General features: G+C 46.7%; 1 protein-coding gene across 2 annotated transcripts in view; it reads right to left on the bottom strand.

Moving 5' to 3' along the window:
- Positions 1 to 21,245, bottom strand: part of VWF (von Willebrand factor) — a 248,017-nt gene that overhangs the window by 150,557 nt on the left and 76,215 nt on the right. For both annotated transcript variants that reach the window (XM_054039064.1, XM_054039074.1), the window contains exons 16-18: positions 13,902 to 14,142; positions 12,519 to 12,613; positions 9,235 to 9,395 (exon numbers count right to left, since the gene is read on the bottom strand). In XM_054039064.1, the coding sequence (XP_053895039.1) occupies positions 9,235 to 9,395; positions 12,519 to 12,613; positions 13,902 to 14,142 (497 nt within the window). The remainder of the gene's footprint in view (positions 1 to 9,234; positions 9,396 to 12,518; positions 12,614 to 13,901; positions 14,143 to 21,245) is intronic.

Genomic DNA, 21,245 nt, shown 5'->3' with positions numbered 1-21,245 from the left:
AGTTCAAGCCCATGGAGGTCAGGTGGGGGCAGAGGTGCACTTCCCCAGTATGATGTCCTAGAGGCATTGCTTCAGACTCAATCTCCATACCTCCAGTAGCACAGAGGGAGAATAGGCCAGAAGAGATCCCAGTTATGACCTTTGAAAAGGGGCAGCATTTGCTCTCCTTCCCTCGTCTCAAAGTGGTGGTGCATAAGAGGACTGTGTTTGTGGCCCCACTCTTACCCCTTCACTTCCCAGCTCTTCTGTGGAACTTAGCACCACTGTCAGCATTAGGCTTTAGAAGGACCAAGCTAACCGCCTTGGGCACAAAAACTGGGACTGGTCAATGGTGAAGGGGTTAATGAAGGGAAGATTGGTGCATCTTCTCCTTGGCCCCTCAGCCCTTCACACACTCATACAGAGCTAGTCACAATCTACCCCTGACAGCACAGACTACAAAAATAAGTGTCATTTTGCCCAGAACTAACATGCAGCCATCGCTGGGGAGAAAAGCAGCAGCTATGAAATTGTGTAGGCTGTTAAAGGCAGGAAGTGACAAATTCCTTATCCATTTGAAACCATAGGTAGGGAATTAGGGATTCAGGAATATTAATAATTTTGGCCCCAAAACCACATGATCAGAAGTTCAGTTTTTATGTCCCATCCTGAAGCTCACAGCCGAGTGTCCCAACACCATGCTGGGTCACAGGTCTGTAATGACTGAAAGAAAAATGCCACAGACTGCCTCGTCACCACATCTGTCTGTAAATAGTTGAATTTCCCATGGAAGTCTTGCATCCAATAGTTGCTTCTCCTGTTTAGCACAGGAGATCTAACAGTCTCTCAGCTTAAGGTAGCGTGGGCATGGCTGCGTGGGGAGGTAACCTCAAGAAAGGTCAGAGGACTGTAACGAGAATAGCTGCTGTTCACACCATCTCACATCCTCATTAGCAGTGCTCAGGGAGAGCATGCATAGGATTTATGTGGCTGATTAGTTGATGAAAGTTCCAGCTGGTTGGGGATGTGCGAGAAACACCCACCATTTGGCCTTATGATTGCTTACATGTCCCGTTCTCGGTAGAAGATTTCTCAAGGCATTTTTAAAAATTAAAAAGAACATTTTAGTCTGCAAAATGTTAAGGTTCCTCAGTCCTATCAGCCACTTTATTTGTGTTTAACTGTGATCTCCTCTGTCCTGAACTTTCCCCCTGCCCATGGAAGCTCAGATTCTCTCTTTCCACCTCTCCGTAAGCCCTTGTGCTGCAGTGGAAAGGGAGAAAAATGCCTTCAGGGGCCTTGTTTACACTGGAAAAGTGCATCCTGTTGGAACACATTAACTAACATGTTTTAACTAACACAAAGCTAAGCACAACCCATTTTCCAACCTAATGCATCTTCCTAGAGTAGCTATGGGCAGAGAGTTACTGAACAGAAAGGCAGTTCTCTCACCTATTGTTGGAGATTTATGTGTTACAGTTGTTTGTTGTCAGAGCTGAACAAACCTGCAGTGAACAATTTATGCTAAAGCTGCTCAGAAAACCCAAATCATTCCCTTAAAAAAAAAAAAATTGAGAACCTCCACCCCCCCTCCCTGCCCGTTTCCAAATTTTCCAATGGAAATGTCAGGTTTTCCATGGGATTTTTCTAAATGGAACAACATTTTAAAATTGACATATGCTGAAACAAAATGAAATTTTGTGTTTTGGTTTCAAATGTCATTTCATTTCAGTTTTTGAAAAAGAAAACAATTTTAATTTTCTATTTTGAGCTTCTGGATTTTTGTCCCACTCCCCCAACCGCTAACCCCCGACGTCTCCCTTTTTTACATTCCCCTTTTTTTTTCACTAGAGTGGGGAAAACCCTACTTTTCACCCTTTTTTTAAAAAAACATATTTTTCTACCTGGAAACAGTTGGCAAAGCCATAAGCAAGTGAGAAAGAGTAGTGTTTTCCACAATTTTGCATACGTACTTACTGATTTCGAATGTTAGGTAGAAAAATATAAAATTACGTGAAGAGTGGGGTTTTCCCCCATTCCAATTGGGAAAAAAGGGGGAACATAAAAAGGGAGAGAAAGGGAAGGGGGGAAACAAAAAATCCAGAAACCCAAAATAGAAAATGAAATGGTGGGGAGGGGGAAGCATATATAAAACTGAAATTCTTGTTTCCCAAAACCAAAATATTTTAAGTAAAAAATAAAAAAAGTTTTTTTTTATTGTCAGCTGAAAATTATTATTTTTTTGTTTTGAATTTTGCAATCGGAAAAGAAAATTATAATTATTTAAATCGACATTTTCACCTGGAAAATTTCAACTTAAATGAAACCACGTTTTCTGATGGGACACTTTTTCCATCAAAAAATTTCAAACAGTTCCAATTTATACGATGAATCCTTGTTCATAATGTCCTTTTTTATTATTCAAATATGTTATTCACAACTGTTCAACCAGCAATTTGCGTTAACACATTAGAACCTATGGATTGCTCTGTGGATTGTGGTTAACCCAGTTAACACGTTTTTAAGTGTGTCTTTGTCTATGCCAGGGGTCGGCAACATTTGGCACACGGCTCGCCAGGGTAAGCACCCTGGTGTGCCGGGCCAGTTTATTTATCTGCTGATGCAGCAGGTTCGGCCGATCGTGGCCCCCACTGGCCGCGGTTCGCCATCCCGGGCCAATGGGGGCTGTGGGAAACTGCAGCCAGCACATCCCTCGCCTGCGCTGCTTCCCGCCGTCCCCATTGGCCGCGATCAGCCGAACCTGCCGTGTCAGCAGGTAAATAAACTGGCCCGGCCCCCCAGAGTGCTTACCCTGGTGAGCCGCGTGCCAAACGTTGCCAACCCCTGGTCTATGCTAAGGGCAACATTGTGTTTATCATCATATGTTGCAGTAAGCATTTGTTCTTTGTGTTGGATCATTGGTCACAAACCATATGGCATTGTGTGTCTTGACTGTATGCTTTAGGCTTTAAAAGCAAGTGGATTTCCTCTTCTGTTCATGAATTATTTGTAAGCATTCTGATTGTCTGATTAATCTATTGTGCAAATAATAAAAAGACCTTTTCAAAATGTCCACAAGTGCACTTCTGATGATAATACTTGTGCAAATATTTATTTACGCTAGTATTCAAGATACTTTTGCTTCCCACAGACATTCCTGCAAACAATTATTCCCCTAAAGGTTTGAGAATTAAAAGGGTCCTAGAGACCAGCAAAGTGAATTGGCAAGTCTCATTTGTGAAAAATATTCACAACTACTTTTTTTTGTTGCATTTGCTCAGCTCTACTCATCGCTAATCTGGAAAATACCAAGATCATTTAATTTCCATCCCTATCTCTGTATCTCTAGGAAAACACACTCTGGGGAGAAGAAACTGGCATCCAATAAAATTACATGGCTAAAAAGGAGCATTTCACACCTGAATGATATTAAAATCTTGTCGCCTGTGGTGAAGGCTGCTGTGAGCACAAGGTTAAGCTAGTTGCCAAACGCCGAATCAGGAATGAATCTTCCCCAAGGCTCGTTTGATTGAACCTTTGGGGTATATTTGCTCTTGCTCTAGAGATTGTTCATTAGCATCAAGTGAGCATGTCCCACCCAATCCATTTCAGGGGTTCCCCAGTGCCAATGAATCTCAGACCTTTCCATTTTCTATACCCAGGTTCCCAGTAAGAGAAAAAAAAAACAACCTGAGCACTGATACTCTCTTTTTATGGCACAGGCTACAATGAAATAAGTATCCCTTCAGATGTTAACTTAGTCTGAAGATAGTTTCCAGAATGGAGGGTCTTGTGGGTTTTCTCACCTGCCAGAATGGTAGTGAGCAAGATAGCAAGCAACTGCTTTGAGACTGAGTTCTACCAGTAGATTGAACTATACTGCCATCTAGTGGATAAAAGGAGCTATCCCTTTTTACCAGGTTTCAAGGCATGGTCCTAATCCTACAAAGCCTAAACTCAGGCAAATCATCCCACTGACTTCAATGGGGAAGTTTGCATCAAATTCCAAGAGCTGCCTCTTCTGGTAAGAGTCTTAGGGTATGTCCACACTACGGAAACTACAGTAGCATAGTTATGTAGGTATAGCCCCATAGCATAGGGGATTTTTCCATTGGTGCAGGAACACCCCCTGCCCAAACAAACAGTAGCTACATCAGCAGAAGCACTTTTCCATTGATATAGCTGTGTCTATGCTGAGACTTATGTCATAGCTACATCTTTCAGGGGTTTGGTTTTTTCACACCCCGAACCAACATAGCTGTGCCAATATAACTTTCAAGTGTAGACCAAGGCTGATGCAGTAATTGTCTGAATGATGGATCAAAGCAGTTCAGAAAAAATAAGAACCTGTGTAGTAGCACTGGTTAAATAAAGCCACTGTGAATGACATTAGGCCTAATCTACACTAGAAAATTAGCTTGGCTGAACTATGTTGGGCAGGGTCTGAAAAATCCACACCCATGTGGCATATTGAAGCCAGTGTAGACCGTGGTAGGCTGATGGAAGAATTCTTTCATCAAGCTAGTTACTGGCTCTTGGGAAGTTGTATTACCGACGCCAATGGGGAAACCATAGGTGCTGGCTTCCTCTGGGCTCAGGAGTTGCTCAACCCCTCAATCCGCCCCAGGTCCCACCACCCACCCGCCCCCTTCCCCCAAGCCTCCACCTAGTCCCACCTCTTCCCACCCCTGCTCTGCTGAAGGCCCTGCCCCCATCCCACCTCCCAAGTCCCCAGCCCTGCCCACCTCTTCCCACCCCCACCCTGTCTCTTCCCCGCCTCTTCTTGCCCAGTTCCACCCTCCCCTGAGTGTGCCTTGTCCTCACTCCTCCCCCTTCCTCTCAGAGCCTCCTGCTTGCCATGAAACAGCTGATTGTGGCAGGCAGAAGGTGCTGGGAGGGAGGAGGAGGAGTTAATCAGTGGGGCTGCCAGCAGGTGGGAGGTGCTGGGGGGCTGAGGGGGAAAGCTGGCAGCCAGTGGGAGCTGGAGCACCCACGGAGTCAGTGCCTATGGGGGAAACCATAGGCGGTGCCTACACTGAAGTGTACACATTTCAAGTGTAGACAAGTCCTCAGTTTCAAACGTTGGCATTTTCCCCCATTGAATAATTATGACTACTTTTTTCATTATATGAATAGCTCTAACCTGGACCTTCACCAATTCCTGGAAGCAAACCCAAATTTCACACCCATTGTGCAGATTGAGCAGATCAGGATAATTCTGACAGACTTTGGCATGAACCCAAACAGACTGCAAATCTTTGGGAGGCTCACTTACTAACATTACTATATACTATGCTAGAAGATTCCCCCTGCCCCCTTCCCAGCAAGGAAAATTAGTGGAATATTTTCAGCATTTGAAATCTGAAAAGTAGTAACACAGTTTTAATAAAGAGGAAAATGAATTATTCTTGTAGTTGAATAATTTGTCCTTGAAAGTATTGATGTGTAATCTTTCTCAATCACAGTTTTGTATCTGCCACAAAAGAGTGCTGTTGGAACTAGCCCATTGCTTGCATTGCTCACTGCTGACACAAAAGATTGCAGCTGGAAGTACAAGGAGCTTTCCTCATCCTAGCTGCAACTCACCATCTCAGCTGCTGTCATCAGAAAGCATTTCTATTTTGGAGCAGAATCTGCCCCTATAAATGTCTGATTATCAGCAAATATGGTACCAATCTTCCAAAAAAAAATAAAGAGGGAAAGTGATCCTGGAAATTATTGTCTAATAAGCCATCTAGTTTCTAGTAAGATATTGGAAGAAATACTGAAAGAGAAAAGAACTATACTCACATACAAGAGAAAAAGCACCATAGGTCTATAAATCTACATAGTTGCTACAAATGAAGCCAACCACTGTTTTAGATAGAATTCAAAACTAGTGAACAAAATGAATTCTCGAGGGCTGTTCCAAGAATTTCCATGGCAAAGGTTTTTCAATGGAAAGTGGGTTTTTTGTCAAAATGAACTTTTTTTTGCCAAAAGTCTCTTTCTGAGGAAAATTACAATTTTTCATTGAAAAATCAAATGCCCCAAATGGAAACATTCTCTGTTTTCAAGCAAAAACCAAAACATTTTGACCGCAAACTGAAATACCGGGAGCGCCACCTTCCCTAACCAAGAAGGGAGGTCTTGATGCATCACAGATGTAGTTAACAAGGAGCCCAGCCTAAAGAGGAGAATGGGAACATGATGTACCTGAATTATAACTCCCAGAAGGCACCATTTCAGAATAAAAATATATTGGATTGTGGCCAAAATATGTTGGGTTTTAACTTTTCTCCAAAAACTCAGAATTTTCTGGGGGAGGGGGAGGAGGAAACCTTTTCTTATCAGCTCTAGAATTGGTTAAAATCTGATACTCTGCCCCACATGCTTTAAAATGTCAAAGAAAAGACTGTCTGTGCTTGGAGCAGCTTACACTCTAAGTAGTGAGACCTCAACAAAGGAGATGCACTGGGGGGCCCAGAGGGAGAGTCTCTTTTTACATATGTATTTATTAACGTTGGGTGGGTGACAGAATTTCTACTGATACAAGTTAGCATTAGTAAACATGGTGGAAATAGTGACCAAAATTTTAAAAAAATGGGTGCCTAAAGTTGGCCTTCTAAATTCATATTTAGGAACTTACATCATTGGCCTCATTTTTCCAAAGTGCTCAGCACCCAGCAACTCGTATTGAAATTACTGGGAACTACTGGATACTTATCCTAGCATTTATTTGGGTTCCTACATACTAATTTAGGAGGCTAAATACAATCACTCATTTTATAAAACCTTGCCCTTAACTTCTAGTAGTGCACATGCTTTCCTTTATTAACTAACAGCAAATCTCCACACAAGGAAATCTGCACTACTTCGAGCTCAAACCTTAAATAGCTGTAAACAAAAATCAGCTGCATAATTAACAAAAAACCTTTCCCCTTTGGTTTATGCTAGGTTTGTAGACAGGCAGATAAATGATCTAGTTTAGAAGACAGTATTAACAGGCCTTGGACTACTATAAATGTAGTTCCAACCAGAGTCTCTGAGTTTTAAGGAAAGTTAAATCAAGACACAACAAAACCCCGTTTGCCAGCATTTTTTCCCTATAATAATTTGTTCGACAATTTTTTTCCTTCATATGTCATATAAATTATTCACAGATAAATGTTTTCATTCTCCGATCAGTTTTACTAGGGGGAGTGGGCACAGAAGCACTGCCTACAGCAGCTGTATAAAAGATACACTCTGGGCTTGGTCTACACTACCCCCCCTAATTCGAACTAAGGTACGCAACTTCAGCTACGTGAATAACGTAGCTGAAGTCGAAGTACCTTAGTTCGAACTTACCTCGGTCCACACGCGGCAGGCAGGCTCCCCCGTCGACTCCGCGGTACTCCTCTCGCCGAGCTGGAGTACCGCAGTCGACGGCAAGCACTTCCGGGTTCGACTTATCGCGTCCAGACTAGACGCGATAAGTCGAACCCAGAACTTCGATTTCCAGCCGTCGAACTAGCTGGTAAGTGTAGCCAAGGCCTGAGTTCCAACTATAACCCACCCAAATTGGCCTCTGGGCACTAGCAGCTGTGTGGGTGAGTGAGACCTTAACCACACCTCCTTACCTGGCTAGACAAGCCCCAATAGGTTGTGCAGCATCCCTACCCCATGCTCTGAGAATGATGGCTGCAGCATTCTCATAGATTCCATAGGGATTAAGGCCTGAAGGGACCATTAGATCATCTAGTCTGGCCTCCGGTATATCACAGGTTATTAAATCTCACCCAGATACTCCTATATTGAATCCGCTGATGTAAATTAGACTAAAGCATATCAGTCCTCGGGACTAAACTGTTGTGTAGTAGGAGAGCCACACAGGCAGAGAGCAGGAGAGACCAAGAGACCAAGGTGCCACCTACACCTGAGGCTCCTGCAATGCCAGGGAATTGATTAGTGAGATACACTTAGATGATGCTAGCAAATGATCCATTGCCCATGCTGAATAGAACGGCAAAAACCCTAAGTCCCTGCCAATCTGACCCGGGGGGGAGGGGGAGGAATTCCATCCTGACCGCAAAACTAGAGACAAGTTTGACCTTGAGCACAATAAGCAATGCACATTAGACAGGAATCAAAAGCTATGTCTCCACTTGAAGCTGGGGCTGTGAATCCCAGCTCAAGTAGACATATTCATCATAGCTCTCATTGTCCTAGAGTGCTAAAAACAGAATGTAGCCACAGCAGCATGAGCTGTGGGGTGGGCTAGCCGCCCCGAGTACATGTCTATGGTCTCAGATGGGTATGTACTTGATATGGCAAGGCCATAGCGCTGCTCATGTTGCCATGGCTACATTCTATTTTTAGCATGCTAGCGCAAAGAAAGCTAGCACATGTATGTCTCCTCAAACTGGGAATAAAACCCCAGATCCAAGTCTAAATGTACCCTAAGAAGGAGGATTTTCTATACCGCCTCACATAGGCACTGACTTCATGGGTGCTCCAGGGCTGGTGCACCCACGGGAAAAAAATAGTGGGTGCTCAGCACCCACCAGCAGGCCCTACCAATCAGCTCCTCACCCACCCCCAGTGCCTCCTGCCTCCTGTGGATCAGCTGTTCAGCAGCATGCAGGAGGCGCTGGGGGGAGGAGGAGGAGCGAGGGTGGGTGCGCTCGGGGGAGGAGGCAGAATGGGGCGGGAAGAGGAGGGGCAGGGCAGGAAGAGGCAGGGCGGGGATGGGACCTTGGAGGAAGGGGTGGAGTGGGGCAGGGCCAGGGGCAGAGCAGGGATCGAGCACCCCCGGGGAATTCAGAAAGTAGGCACCTCTGCTGCCTCAGAACACTGGTCCACCCTGTCTGGTGTCCCATCTCCAGCTGTGGCCAATCTCAAATGCTTCAAAGAAAGGCAAAACTCATCAGGGTAATTGGGCATTAGAGAAAAAAATCCTTCCTGCAGGCAGCCAGCTGAAGCCCTGAAGCATGAGATTTAATCAGTCATTGTCTTGGTGCATAGTCATTCTGGATGCTTTCTATGAAAGGGTGCTAGGTAGGAGGAAGGGATTCTCTGTGCATTTTCCCTTCCCAATATACCTGCTCTGGGGCATCAAAATGTGGCTGTTAGCACTCAAGTATTATGCTACCTGTTGCAGAATACACTGCAACCAACCACATGGTTTTGAACAGCAGGAAAGCTGTGGATGGGAAAGAATGAAAGAAAGAACATCAGGATGATCCACTTTTATTTGCCTCAGTTACTAAACATAGCAATTCACATTTTGCTTACCATTCCTTTGGGACAGAGGCATCCAGATATACAGCCATGGCTAGCACACTCTAAGTCGTAGTTCTGGCAGGTCTTGGTACACTCTATCCCTTCAGCTCTTGGGTTGTTTGGAGGACAAACAAACTTGTCCATAGGTGCCCTGCATATCAAGCTTCTTTTTACTTGAAGAAAGAACATTTAAACAATTGTAATTAAGAAGAAAATGTCATTAGGATAGCACTGCTCCTAGGGATCTGTCAGCATCGTGATTAGAAGCTTGGTTTTGTGAAAGGACTAAAGCAGAACATAGGTTCCAAACCAAGTTTCCCACGCCTGTGTGGCTAGAGGGTAACATTTCTAAAAACCCCAGTGAAAGTCAATGGGACAACACAAAAGTTGTACTGCTTTAACTACACCAGTATGGTGAAAGCAGTACAATCCCTTAATGTGGGCACAGTTATACTGAGAGAAAGGTGCTTGTACCATATAGGTGATGCCCCTTAAGGAAGGGGAATAAGGTATATCAGTGTAAAGCACTCAGTATAATTCATCCTCACTAGGCTGATACAACTATAGGCATGTCAACAGTGTGCACACCATTATGGCAGTGTGCCGAGTACACGCAATACACACTCCCCTAGCATGGATATAAATAGCAGTGTATACGATAAGGCTCTGCTTAGATGAATAAAGACATGCCAGAACCTTAGGGTATTCACCTTACACAGCTCTCTACATGCCCAAGCAGTGCCTCTCCCATTTATACACTGTTATTTGTAGCAGCGTAGTGTCCTGCTGCCTCCCTGCTGCAGAGCCTATCCCCACTGGAGAGCAAGACTCCAGCAGCAGGTATATGCTCCATCAAGGAAAGGCAATAGGGAAAGTCTCTGGCAGCTCCACGTTGCTCGAGCCTTTCCCCACTGTCTTACCGCTGACCAGAGTCTTTCACTGCTGTGTGTAACTACCCACACCCTACATGCCGCCACCAGTGATGTTCAGCATAGACATAGCCTAGATCAGTAAAAGAAAATCCCTTGTGACACCCTGGCACTCCAATATTCACCACTGTCATGTAATTAGGATATGTTTTGTACCAAGTATGCCTTGTGAGGTAACATTCTAAAAGTCTTGATCTGCTAGTCAGTAATATCTTGTTGAACTGTATGTGCTATTGTCATATGTGAAGTTATGAAGTTGAGCTATGCATGTGGTACTGAAACGTGTTGGGAGGTTGAAAACACTCATAAGCAGCCTTATAACAATAAAAAGGCCAAACAAGGTTAATGGCTTATTGAGGAAATGCACACAAGCACACGGATTACCTCAGGAACTGTGTACAATAGAAGCCTCTCAGAGATAGCACTACACAATGGGAACTGTTTGACCCAGGTCACAACAAAGAGCTTTCCAGGAATTGGGAAGAAGATATAAAAGGGGGGAAATGACATCATGAGGGTTCCTCATTCTCCCTACAACAACACCCCTGGAAATACCTGAGGAACAAGGACTGAACTGGGGGAAGTGATGGTCCCAGGCTAGAGGGATTTCTAGCTTGTGTATGCAAACCTGGAAAGCCCAAGCTGCAGAGCCTAGGCAGCTTGTGCCTAAAGAATCTGCCAGCCTGTTTATCACTCCGGGTGAGCATTTGCTAATTCACATCCTACCTATCTCGTGTGTTAAGCTCAGTTTGCGGTTTTGTTTATTTACTAAGGTAATCTGCTTTGATCTGTTTGCTATCGCTTAAAATTTATCTTTTCTAGTTAATAAACTTGTTTTTGTTTTAACTAAAACCAGTCTGTGGAAATCATACTCGGGGCAGAAAGCTGTGTATATTCCTCTCCTCATTGAGGGAGGGGGTGAATTTCATGAGCATAAGCTGTGCAGTTCCCTGTGCAGTGCAAAACAGTATAATTTTGGATTTACCCTCCAAAGAGGGGTGCATGCCTTAGGAACTGGGAGGTACCTGAGCTATGCCTTCCCATGCAGGGGCTGGTTAAAGAACTTGCGTGTGTCCCTACCTGTGTGTATGCTGGTGAAAGAGCAAGCTTGGAGAGTTTAGCAACTTGTCACAGCGGCACAGTGTGAGAGGGAGCCCAGGCTGGTGGGTCAGGCAGGCTCAGTGGTACCCCAGTTCCAGGTGGCACCCTGGGGGGAACCCATCACACACCCCTCTGACCAACATAGTTATAAAGTTACCAGACTTTTGGGGTTTCCATTTTTTGATGGAGAGTCAACCTTTTCCAACCAGCTCTTGTTATATTTATTTGTATTTATTTATTTTTAAAAAATATCTAAACAGATCCCTATCCAAGACCCTAGGTGCCCTAACACACCGTTCACAATACCGGTAAAGCTCAGCAGCATTGAAGTAATCAGTTCAACTGGAATTCAGCCAACTCTATCCCTTCATGATCCTGGAAGCATACCTTTGGCCCTCTCCAAACCCCCTTTTAAACTGGTGTCTTTTGCAGCTTGCCCAGAAAGTCATTCAATTTGGGCTCTTTCTGACAACTTCCAGAGTCCCAGAGCCTGCACAGAGAACACCTTGCCAGCTGGCCCCTCTCTTTTATAACAAGGGGGATCCAGCTCACATGCCCCTGTGGACCACAGGTCTGTTAGCATAGCAAGGGGAGAGAGGGGTCCCTCTTGTAGGCTGGTTCCAGGCCATTCAGGGCTATATAGGTCATAACCAACAGCTTAGACACCCTCAGGAGACCAATGGGCAGCCAGTGCAGTTCCTGGAGTCATGTGCTCCTAGTGAGTCACCCCACTCAGTGAGCCAGCTGTTGTGTTTTACACCAACTTTGGTCTCCAAATGATTTTAAGGTGTAGCCTCTTGTAGAGTAAATTGTGATAGTATAATTGTAAGGTTACAAAAGTCGGGATAACAGAGACAAGGGCCACATCTGAAAGAAAAGCTTACAACTTCCTTGCCAAACAAAGAGGGTAAAAAGCTGACTGGATCTCTGCTGTAATGTGATTGTCCAATAGCAACTGGGGGGGGGGGGCTAAAATTAACCCTAAGTGATCATCACCCTTAATCCCTTTAGCTAAAGGGAAACTGCAATGGTAGCTGTAATTGCTTTATGAATCAATCCTGAGTGGTGCTCAGCATCTCACTGCAATGCAATGAACACCCTCCTGAACATGGAAATGTAGCCAACTCCATCCCATAGAAGGCACTGTTTTTATAGACACACTCCCACCCGCCCAAGCACTACTGTTGCATCCCTTTCCTCAAACCATGTAGCAAAATACTGTAGAAAAGAATAACAACAAATTTAAATTCTTTAAAGCATACTAACTTCTGGCAGATGGCTGATGGTCAAAGAAAACATCTGGCAGGAAGGTACCAGGGAGTCTGTTTGTAGTGCAGTGCATGAAGCCGTTTTCACAATAGCTATGAAAGAAAAACAAACAGCGGCTATATTTAACAAACTGACATTTAACTTTCACTTGCATTATGGTTTTTAAAGAGTCTACAAGAAATGCTCAAGAAATGCAAGGCTGTAGCTAGCAATTTGTACATACACTGGGCAATCATAGTTCCATACCCACTGTATATCCTTAACCCAGTGGCTCTTAACCAGGGGTACACGTACCCCTGGGGGTATGCAGAGGGGGGTACATCAACTCATCTAGATATTTGCCTAATTGTACAACAGGCTACATATAAAAAGCACTTGCAAAGTCAGTACAAACTAAAATTTCATACGGACAATGACTTGTTTATACTGCTCTATATACTACACATTGACATGTGAGTACAGTAGTTATATTCCAATTGATTTATTTTATAATTATATAGTAAACATAAGAAAGTAAGTAATTTTTCAGTAATAATGTGCAGTGACACTTTTCTATTTTTATGTCTGATTTTGTAAGCATGTAGTTTGTAAGTGAAGTAGTTTGTAAGTGAAGTGTATGCACGACAACTCAGACTCCTGGAAGCAGTACACTAGTCTGGAAAGGTTGAGAGCCACTGCCTTAACCTACCAAGGCAAACTTGCCTTTAAGCACACATTATTATTCATTATTACATTACTCCAGTGTCGTACTGATGTAACACAACTGAAATGAATGGAGCTACACTGGCATAAAACTGAGTAACAGAGTGGTGACACAGCCCTATTTGGTGCAATGTGGAGGAGAAGTGGCCTCTTACTGCTCTCAATGTGACCTCTCTGGTTAAGGGGAAAATGAGAGGATATTATTCCAAAAATTGGGCTTGTCAGGAACAATTCATCAATTCAATTCCTAGTTGCCACTTAATAATTATAAATGCTACTTAGTAGTTGCTTTTTTTGATAGAGATAATTTGGTTTTAAGCAGTTTAAAAAATGTATTAGTGTGCATTAAAAAGACATTTTTTAAAGTATTTAAAGGGCTATGGTAAGCAAGTTACTAAACTCCATTTCAAATTGGCAGAATGTTTTGCAGAAAAATTTGGTTTTATATCCTGCTTCCTGATGCAGATGCTTTTGATACGTCTTGGGAAGATGCCTAGATTTAGGGTAGTTACGGGCAAACCCTTAATTAGTTTAAATCGGCACAGATCCTTTGACTTCAGTATGACGATTCCAATTTACACCAGCGGTTTGGCCTACTTATCTAATGAGGCTTTTCAAAAACTTCTTTAAATGGTATGTAAAGAAATAACTGAAATCAGTTATGAGTACTGCACTTACCACATGGTGTAATGATCTGAAAAGACATCATCTGGTTGGAAGATCTCACCATCATAGTAGCAAGAGCACTGGGACTTCGGTACACAATCTCCATCCTCATCAATGTATTGCCCATGTGGACAATAGCAGCCTTCCATGCAGAACTCATTGCAGCCTACATCTGGGTAGGATAGAGATCGGCAGGTCTGGTTGCATGGAGTTCCACACTGCTGGTAAATTTGGCCTTCTGGACAAGTCATTGCTGTTAAATAATACACATCAATGAAACCACAATGGAAAGACCCACTGTCCCGTACAATTCATGGGGGGGAACATTTTTACATTAACAGATATATTATATAGGGCTGATCCAAAGCCCATTGAAATCAATGAAAAGTCTTCCATTGGCTTCAGCTGACTTTGGACCAGGCTGTAAATGAATAGCTGCCTATTTTTGGATCTGATAACAGTGTTGTTGTTTTTTCTGATTCACTTTTACTATTAGATTTTTTATCCTAACAAGGAGATGATATCAAAAAGAACAGAAAACCCACCAGCGGCTCATCCAGGGCCATATCCTGCTGGCGTAACTCATGCAGATAGTTCCACTGAAGTCAATGGAACCACTTGTACAATGTGAGCAAGGTACAGCATCAAGCAGAATCGATAATGAATGTTGGAAAAAGATTCCCATAAATGGGGGGAAAGGGTAATACAAACTGCCTCCAGTTTCTGCTGTTACTTGGCTCTAAAAGGGAGTTGTGGGTTTACAAAATCATTGTTCTACCTGTATCTTTCCTTCTTTTTACTTAGTTTTCATAAACAATGTAGTTTAGGGTCAAGATGGCCAAAAATGGGCACCTACGGTTAGATTCCTAAATCAATGTATAAGTGGCATGATTTTCAAAAAGTGCTGAGCACCCAGCAGTCAGCACTTTTTACAGTCAGACCCCTTCTTCAGGGACCTAACTATGACCTTCAGAGCCTAATTTTGGGGCTCTGCCTTCTAATATCTTGATCTACTTCTGTAATTAGTAGTATTGATTTGGAGATGTTTCTTGGTTTGTACCTGCATCCAACACGAGGTGGCAGCAATGACAACAAATGTACATGTAGTGTAGTTGTAGCCGTGTCAGTCCTCGCCTTTCCACAAGACCGGGAACAGGCCGCTCTCGGGGTCATGCTATTTCTGCTCAAAGGCTGTATTGTTAACTAGGATTCGCAGAAGCATTCGGATTTGTAACAAGCTTATAATGGAAACAGCAGGGTTCTAAGTTGATGTAGGACACTCAATGGAGTGAGGACAGCAGCTGCAGATCAGACTTTGCAAGCTTCTATCACAACTAAAGCTTAGGTCAAGGGGGGTGCAGGAGCCTTCTCAGCGTTCTACCCTGCAGAAGGGCCAGACAATCCCAGCCCTTGTATTCCCCAAGCAGAAGGCCTTGAAGACTCTAGGGCTCCCTCCTGGTTATCAGAGAAACCCCAAAAGGAATAGCGAATGGTCGGGCCATGGCTCCACCCTCTTCCACACCAGCCAATGGACGTAAGCCAGCACAGGGGCTAAGAGAGCACATGCTGCACTCTGTTAAAGAGTGCAAGGTTGGCCACTGATCTATGCTCCTCCCATCCCACTCTCATGGTATTGCTCCTACCTCAGACACGATACTACTGGGAACTGTCTCTCTGCACCCCATGCTACCAGTCCCAAAGACATAATCTATCTCTGTTAGGTACCTATATGGCTCTCATTACCCATTTCAAAGTCTTTAATAGATGAGCTGTTGTGGCACAGAGAGGCTACATGACTTGTCCAAGGTCACACAGGAAGTTTGTAGTAGAGCAGGGACTAGAACCCACGTCTCCGAACTCCTACGCTAGTGCTTTAACCACCATCCTTCCTCTCGCAATAGAGCCCTATGGGGTCCATCAAAGTTCACCAGAGCAATGGGCACCTATTGGAGAGCAAATACTCTGAGGCGTGGCCTGATTCAGCAATGAAAATAAAAGACACTCTCTTTTATCCCAGTTGCATGGGCCTCTGGCTGCAGTTTAACAGCATGGCACTTCCAATTTACACATGAAGGATCTATGTGGAAGCAGCTACTCCATTGCCCCAGACAGTATAGAATATGTTAGGGAGGGGCTGTGAGGCTCCAGCAATAGGGTAAGTGCCTATATCACACTGAACAGTTTAGAGAGACCATAGAATATGTGCTAACTACTTATGCTAAACCATCTGTCCCACCTTCCATTTACCTATGACACTCAGAGTACCTTTCCCAGACCTGAAGAAGAGCACTGTGTGGCTTGAAAGCTTGTCTCTCTCACCAACAGAAGTTGGTCCAGTAAAAGATATTACCTCACCCATCTTGTCCTTAATATCCTGGGACCGACACGGCTACAGCTACACCACACTGAACAATTTGACAGACAAAGCTGAGGAGCACTTTCAAAGGTCTCCATCATTACTAAGGTAGGAGGGTTATGATTGTGATTTACTGTAGAGCTACCATTGGAAAAGGAATTGGTTTGGGAAACTAAAACCACAGGGAGTTTGAATCCAGACACCCATTTGTTTGAGTCTCGAAGTTTGGGATGGTTTAAACAAATGATTCCAGTTTTGCCCCATTTCTAATTATCCAGCAAATAGTTACACTCCTTGTTTCTAGTGACTGACAATGCCACAGCTTGTCCTAATTTTAGCTGAGGTACCATTACACGCCTTAGCGGCACATGCCCCTACTAAGGATTTAAAAGCATCCTCAGTTCTCCACAGTGGCTGTCCAACTGTCCAATGACATGTGCACATTCAAATTCCACCATGCTGCACAAACAAATGCAACCTTTTTCCCCTAAGAAACTTTTTAACAGTGGCAACTAAGGTCATGGGGGTGGGAGGAAAAAATTGACTTTATGCTTTGTAATTCATGCAATCAGTCAAACAAACAAACAAACCCTTGTTGCCCTGAAAGGTTGTGCTGAAACTGAAAGGAAACAGATAGGCATATGTGACCTCTAAAAATGCCTGCTCTAAACTGTAAGAGCCAGTGGCTCTACATCAAAATCCATCCCCATCTTGGGAGCTTCTTTGTTGTCATTTTGACTTCAGGGTGTGTCTTCACCACAGAGTTAACTCGGGTGATCAGCAGTAGGATTACCATATTTTGTGCCTCCAAAAGGAGGACACTCCACGGGGCTCTGGCCCCGCCCCCAGCCCCGCCCCCTCCCCGCCCTAACTCCGCCCCCTCCCCAAAGTCTCCGCCCCCTCCCCTGCTTCCCGCGAACATTTAATTCACGGGAAGCCTGAGCAGGTAAGGGGGGGGGGTGTGTGGGGGGAGGAGGTGCGGCCCAGGCTGGCCCCCCCGGCGGCTCCAGCCTGGGTCGGCTCGGGCCCTGGGATGCCGGCCCTGGCCCCTGGCCCCCGGCCGACCACCCCCGGCCCACCCAGCACTGCCGGCCGGTCCCCGGTGGCCCAGCGCACCCCCCCGGCTCCCGGCCCCGGCGGCCCCGTGCACCCCCCCAGCTCCCGGCCCCGGCGGCCCCGCGCACCCCCCCGGCCCCGCGGCCCCGCGGCCCAGCGCACCCCCCCGGCCCCGCGGCCCAGCGCACCCCCCCGGCCCCGCGCACCCCCCCCGGCTCCCGGCCCCGCGTCCCAGCGCACCCCCCCGGCGGCCCGACCCCGCGGCCCAGCTCACCCCCCCGGCGGCCCGACCCCGCAGCCCCGGCCCGGCACTGCGCCCCTGGACCCCGGCCCGGCACCGCGCGCCCGGCCCCGCGACCCCGGCCCAGCCCTCCCTCCCGATTTTCCCGGACATGCCCGGCTTTTGGGGATTTCCCCCCGGACGGGGATTTGAGCCCCCAAAAGCCGGACATGTCCGGACGTATGGTAACCCTAATCAGCAGCCCTGCCTGAACACCCGAGTTAGCCTGAACACTGGATGGGAGCAGCCACACTGCAAGCCCTACCTGGGTGTCCTCACTGGTGCTGCGCACAAGCTGTCTGTGTCACTAGCACTTCTGGGGGCACATCGCATGGTTCTTTGTGACACCGTATATTAAATTGAGCCACTCTATAATTTTTTTCCTGGTGAATTGTGAGAGAAAAAACGGTTACTCACCTTTGTAACTGTTGTTCTTCGAGATGTGTTGCTCATATCCATTCCAATTAGGTGTGTGCGCGCCGCGTGCACGATCGTCAGAGAAATTTTCTACCCTAGCAGCACCCAGCGGGTCGGCTGTGGAGCCCCCTCGAGTGGCGCCTTCATGGCGCTGGATATATACCCCGGCCGACCCAGCGCCCCCTCAGTTCCTTCTTGCCGGCTACTCCGACAGTGGGGAAGGAGGGCGGGTTTGGAATGGATATGAGCAACACACCTCGAAGAACAACAGTTACAAAGGTGAGTAACCGTTTTTTCTTCTTCGAGTGCTTGCTCATATGATTCCAATTAGGTGACTACCAAGCCTTACCTAGGCGGTGGGGTCAGAGAGAGACATCGCTGTGTGCAAAACCGCTGACCCGAATGCAGCATCGTCTCTGGACTGCTGTACCAGCGCATAGTGAGCGGCGAAGGTGTGTACCAATGACCAAACCGCCGCTCTACAAATATCCTGGATTGGGACATGAGCCAGGAAGGCAGTCGAGGAGGCTTGGGCCCTCGTGGAATGAGTGGTGAGGCGTGGCGTTGGGACACCAGCCAGGTCGTAGCAAGCACAAATGCAGGACATGATCCAAGAGGAGAGACATTGGGAGGAGACCGGTAGGCCTTTCATCCAGTCGGCTACTGCAACGAAGAGTTGCGTCGTCTTTCAAAATGGTTTCGTACGCTCAATATAGAAAGCAAGGGCCCTGCGCACGTCCAAGGAGTACATACGCTGGTCCTGGCGCGTGGCATGCGGCTTAGTATGGAAGACCGGGAAGAGTATATTCTGGTTCACATGAAAAGCTGATACAACCTTGGGAAGGAAGGCAGGGTGGGGGCAAAGCTGCACCTTATCTTTATGGAAGACTGTGTACGGAGGCTCAGATGTGAGGGCCTTGAGTTCAGAAACACGCCTTGCTGAAGTGATGGCTACAAGGAAGACTGTCTTCCAAGATAGGTAAAGGAGCGAGCAGGTAGCCAATGGCTCGAATGGGGGTCCTGTGAGCTTGGAGAGAACCAGGTTAAGATCCCACGCCGGAACGGGTTGGCATTGCTGTGGGTAAAGGCGGTCTAAGCCCTTGAGGAATCTGACAACCATCGGGTTAGAGAAGACCGAGGAAGCATGTTCACCTGGGTGGAACGCCGATATAGCGGCCAGGTGAACCCTGACTGAAGATATCGCCAAGCCCTGCTGTCTCAGGGACAGGAGATACTCGAGTATAAGAGGAATAGATGCCTGCAAGGGAGGGCGTGGCCCGCTGCTCGCACCAACAGGAGAACCGCTAAATTCTAAGTAAGTGGTCTGTGTAGAGGGCTTTCTACTTCCCATCAGAATCTGTTGCACGGGATGTGAGCATTGTAGCTCTGTCCAATTCAGCCATGGAGCATCCATGCTGTAAGGTGGAGCGATTGCAGGTCGGGGTGACACAATCAGCTGTGTCCTGGGAGATCAAGTCTGGGCACAAGGGAAGCGTGATCGGAGTTTGAATCAATAGCTCCAGAAGCGTGGTGTACCAGTGCTGTCTTGGCCAAGCTGGAGCGACTAGAATCACACGTGCCTGGTCTCTGCGTAGTTTGAGCAGTACCCTGTGGACCAGTGGGAATGGAGGGAAAGCGTAGAACAGCTGGTCTTTCCACGTTAGAAGGAAAGCGTCCGACAGGGAGCCCGGAGATCGCCCTTGTAGGGAGCAGAACACGTGGCACTTCCTGTTGGCTCATGATGCGAACAGGTCTACCTGGGGAAATCCCCACCTCTGGAAGATGGAATAGATGATGTCCGGGCGAATCGACCACTCGTGCGTCTGGAAGGATCTGCTGAGACAGTCCGCCAGAGTGTTCTGGACTCCAGGGAGGAATGATGCCATGAGATGTATCGAGTGGGCAATGCAGAACCCCCACAGGTGAATGGCCTCTTGGCATAGGGGAGACGACCGGGTTCCTCCTTGCTTGTTGATGTAGAACATGGCCATGGTGTTGTCTGTGAGGACTAACATGCAGCGGCCATGCAGGAGACCGAGAAATGCCTGACAGGCTAGGCACACCTCCATCAGCTCTCGAACACTGATGTGCAGAGCTAGTTGGGATGCGATCCACAGGCCTTGGGTATGGTGCTCCCCGAGGTGAGCGCCCCAACCTAGAGATGAGGCGTCCGTGACCAGGTGCAGGGAGGGTTGTGGGGCGTGAAACGGCACTTCTGCACAAACCGCCTTGTGATCCAGCCACCAGGTGAGAGAGGTCAAGACCGAGTTCAGAATCGTGACCACCGTGTTCAGGCTGTCCCGAGAAGGGCGGTACACCGAGGACACCCACGCCTGAAGCTGACAAAGCCGAAGTCTGGCATGCCTGGTTACGTAAGTACAAGAGGCCATGTGACCCAACAGACCGAGGCACGTCGTTACAGTGGTAATCGGGAAGGCCTGGAGTCCGTGGATGATGTCCATGATGGTGCGAAACCGAGTGTCTGGCAGAAGAGCTCAGGCGAGTGTGGAGTCTAGGACCGCCCTGATAAACTCTATTCTCTGGGTCAGCTCCAGAGTGGACTTTTCTTTGTTGAGTAGAATGCCTAAGTCGTGGAATGTTTGTAGTATTATCTGGACGTGCGCCCGAACTTGCTCCCTGGTGCGGCCACGGACCAGCCAGTCATCGTGATATTGGAACACCTGTATCCTTTGTCACCGAAGGTATGCTGCCATGACGGCCATACATTTGGTGAACACTCTCAGAGCCGCGGACAGTCCGAAGGGAAGGACGGCAAATCGGTAGTGTACCTTGTTTACTACAAAACGAAGGAAGCGCCTGTGAGGGGGGTAGAGCGCTATATGAAAATATGCGTCCTTCATGTCGAGGGCGGCGTACCAGTCCCCAGGATCCAGGGAAGGGATGATGGTCCCCAAGGAGACCATGCGGAACTTCAACTTTACTATGAATTTGTTGAGTCCGCGTAAGTCTAAAATGGGTCGCAGACCCCCTTTTGCTTTGGGGATCAGGAAGTAGCGGGAGTAAAACCCCTTGCCCCTTAACTCTGGGGGAACCTTCTCTATGGCCCCCATAGAGAGGAGCCCAAAAACCTCCTGTATAAGGAGATGCTCGTGAGAAGGGTCCCTGAAGAGGGACGGGGAGGGGGGGTGGGAGGAGGGGAACGAAGAAAACTGGAGGGCGTATCCCCTCTCCACCGTGCGAAGGACCCAACAGTCCGAAGTTATAAGGGACCAAGCACGGTGGAAAT

The sequence above is a fragment of the Malaclemys terrapin genome, chromosome 1 (genome assembly GCF_027887155.1).
Source record: "Malaclemys terrapin pileata isolate rMalTer1 chromosome 1, rMalTer1.hap1, whole genome shotgun sequence".
Classification (NCBI taxonomy): Eukaryota; Metazoa; Chordata; order Testudines; family Emydidae; genus Malaclemys; species Malaclemys terrapin.
Note: the sequence above shows the minus strand (reverse complement) of the source record. Positions and strands in the feature narration are given on the sequence as shown.